Genomic DNA, 2605 nt, shown 5'->3' on the forward strand with positions numbered 1-2605 from the left:
CCACAGCTGCACTCGCCAGCCATGAGCCCAGCGTCTGGCACCTATCGATCAGCTGAGCGGTGCTCCTGCTGTGGGAGCACACTGACCACCAGGGGGCAGTTCCTGTGTTGAGCATCTGCCCCCTGGTGGTCAGTGCGCATCATAGTGACCAGTCAACCAGTAGTTCCGTCATTCGGTCGCTTCAGCTTTTACATAGATAGAAAGTTCACTAAACATCAAAACAACACACACAAAGTGTGGATGTGTACCTACTGGCATGGAAGTTTCTTCCCAATACCAGATGAGAAAGGTTACAAAGCAATGCACGTAGTACAATCCCACGCTTGTGCAAATCAGGTACATGCACAGAAGTAGGATCTACACGAACATTCGTTTATTTAAAAATATTTATTGAGATGTACTATGTGCCAACACGATTTATTTGGAAGACATCTCTACAAGGTACTACCTCATGCAGAGCCCAGCGCATGCACTGCCACCCCAGGTCCTGCACGGCTCTGTGCAACCCCACGTTCTGCATGGTGAGTGGATGAACTGAGGGCAGTAAGGACACCAGTAACACATGATGCACGAACAGTTACTTCACAGGAGTACAAGGCTGACGCGCGTCCTATGAGTGTGGAACTAGGCCTAGCTTAGGAACACTGTGCCCCAGCCTGTCCACAGGGGGGCACTGTGGACAGCACTGTGGACACCTGGAAACACAGCTACTTCTAGAGGACAGACACGGGCCGTGACAGTGGCGAGGGCAGCCCGAGCGTTTGTCGTGGGGCCACAGAGAAGGGTGTGACCGCCTACAAGACAGAGTGAGCGTCTGCAGGTTTCACAAGAAGGAGTGTTCGCATCGGTGTGAGCTCCTCGCTCTGCTTTCCTCCAAGCTCACACTGCTTCGCAAAGAGAACTTCAACTGTCATCTCCAGATCGGAAAGACTTTTTCTCCAACCTGAAAAAGACAAAGAAAACAAGTCAATCAAATAGCTAATCATTAAAGTTTGATTAACACGCAGTATTTCCTAGTAATAATTTAATATTGGACAAGAGAATGGCATTCAGGTGCAGAATTTTTTTAAATGACAAACTTTTAACATAAAGTTACCGAAAAGCAAAGCACAAAACAGGAATCAAAAATAATGAGAGTCCTGGTGGGTTTCGCTCAGTGGATAGAGCGTTGGCCTGCGGACGGGAGGATCCCGGGTTCGATTCCAGTCAAGGGCACAGGCCTGGGTTGCAGGCTCCCTCCCCAGTAGAGGGCTTGCAGGAGGCAGCTGATCAATGATTCTCATCATTGATGTTTTTTTTTCTCTCTCTCCTCCTCCCTTCCTCTCTGAAATCAATAAAAATATATTTTTTCAAAATAAACAATGGGAAACCAGGTGACGATTTTCTTTTCCCTCCTACATTAAGCCCAGGTCTGAAGAAGAGAATCCATTTCTCAATGGCCTCTGAAGCGTAAGGCCCGCCAACTGCACTGCTTCACTTGTGGGAACAATGGTTCTTTGGTCCTCAAACTGCCACCTGGTCAGACCATGTCCCTCACACCGCAGCTGCACACCCAGCGCCTGTGGGCACCGAGTGTGTGCCAGCCTGCACGATGGCTCCGCCCGCAGCCCCTTCTCTCCACCCATGGCTTCCGGACACAGAGGGGCGGCCCCAGCCAGTCTGGGTCTCCTCTCACTGACTAGCTGTGTCACAGAACAAACCACTTACTGTCCTGCACCTCTGTTTCCTGTTCTGGAAATAACAGCATCCACTGCCCATCATGAGAATGAGAAAATGATGCGGACAAGGCGTGGCCGTGGCGTCTGGCCAGGGCAGGGAGTGTCCGCCGTGGTGATCACTGCCGACCCATCCCCTGCCCAGCACCGCAACATACGCCTTTACAGCTGAATAGCTTACTCTCTGCACCGTGGGGTCCTGTCTGGAGGTGACGGACCAGCTCAGAGCGACGGACATGTGCCTCCTCCACACTGGGTTTCTCTGCAGCACAATCGAGCCTGTGAGCACATCCCCTGCGTGAACGGGGACGGGCTCGTCCATCATAAACAGCACCTGCTTCCAGTGGGTGGTGCTGCAAGACACAGGGGTGGCATTACTGGAGCCCTCCCTGGGCCCGACTCTTAGGGTTTCCACAGGGCAGACACAGTCCAGCGAGGACACGGCTGCTGGACACTGCTCAGATCCCGGGAGTGGGGAGGGCGGCTCACCTGGGGACACCGAGGTGCTCAGGGCGCATGGCCAGACACGGGATCCCCATATGGTGCCTATTTCCCAGCCCCTCAAAGGATCAACCTGGCCTCCGTATCCTGGCACAGCCAGTGTCCACCCCAAGTCACCCAGCTCTTTCTCTGAGCCACTGATGCCCGCGGTTCTAGTTTCCGCAGTTAAGAAGAAATACACACTGAGGAAACTGTCCAAAACACGCTTTTTCTGTGAAAGTTAGATTGCTGCGTACAACATACTGTGACATCTGGGGGAAGCAGTAACCCTCTGGGACCCTTTAAGTTCTGTTGGCTCATCCCCTGACATGTCCTCTCCCCGGCATCCAATGTGGCCCCAGATCATGCCCAGCTGAGGCGACACTCGGGCCACCTCCCTCCGCCACCAT

At 52.9% G+C, this 2605-nt stretch overlaps 1 protein-coding gene across 2 annotated transcripts in view; it reads right to left on the reverse strand.

The window, feature by feature from the left end:
• Window positions 1-368: 368 nt before the first annotated feature.
• Window positions 369-2605, reverse strand: part of PRMT2 (protein arginine methyltransferase 2) — a 27664-nt gene continuing 25427 nt past the window's right edge. For both annotated transcript variants that reach the window (XM_006758763.2, XM_006758762.2), the window contains 2 exons: window positions 1897-2068; window positions 369-943 (listed from right to left, as the gene is read on the reverse strand). In XM_006758763.2, the coding sequence (XP_006758826.1) occupies window positions 795-943; window positions 1897-2068 (321 nt within the window). In that variant the 3' untranslated portion in view covers window positions 369-794. The remainder of the gene's footprint in view (window positions 944-1896; window positions 2069-2605) is intronic.

This window comes from Myotis davidii, unplaced genomic scaffold (genome assembly GCF_000327345.1).
Source record: "Myotis davidii unplaced genomic scaffold, ASM32734v1 scaffold175, whole genome shotgun sequence".
Taxonomy (NCBI): Eukaryota; Metazoa; Chordata; class Mammalia; order Chiroptera; family Vespertilionidae; genus Myotis; species Myotis davidii.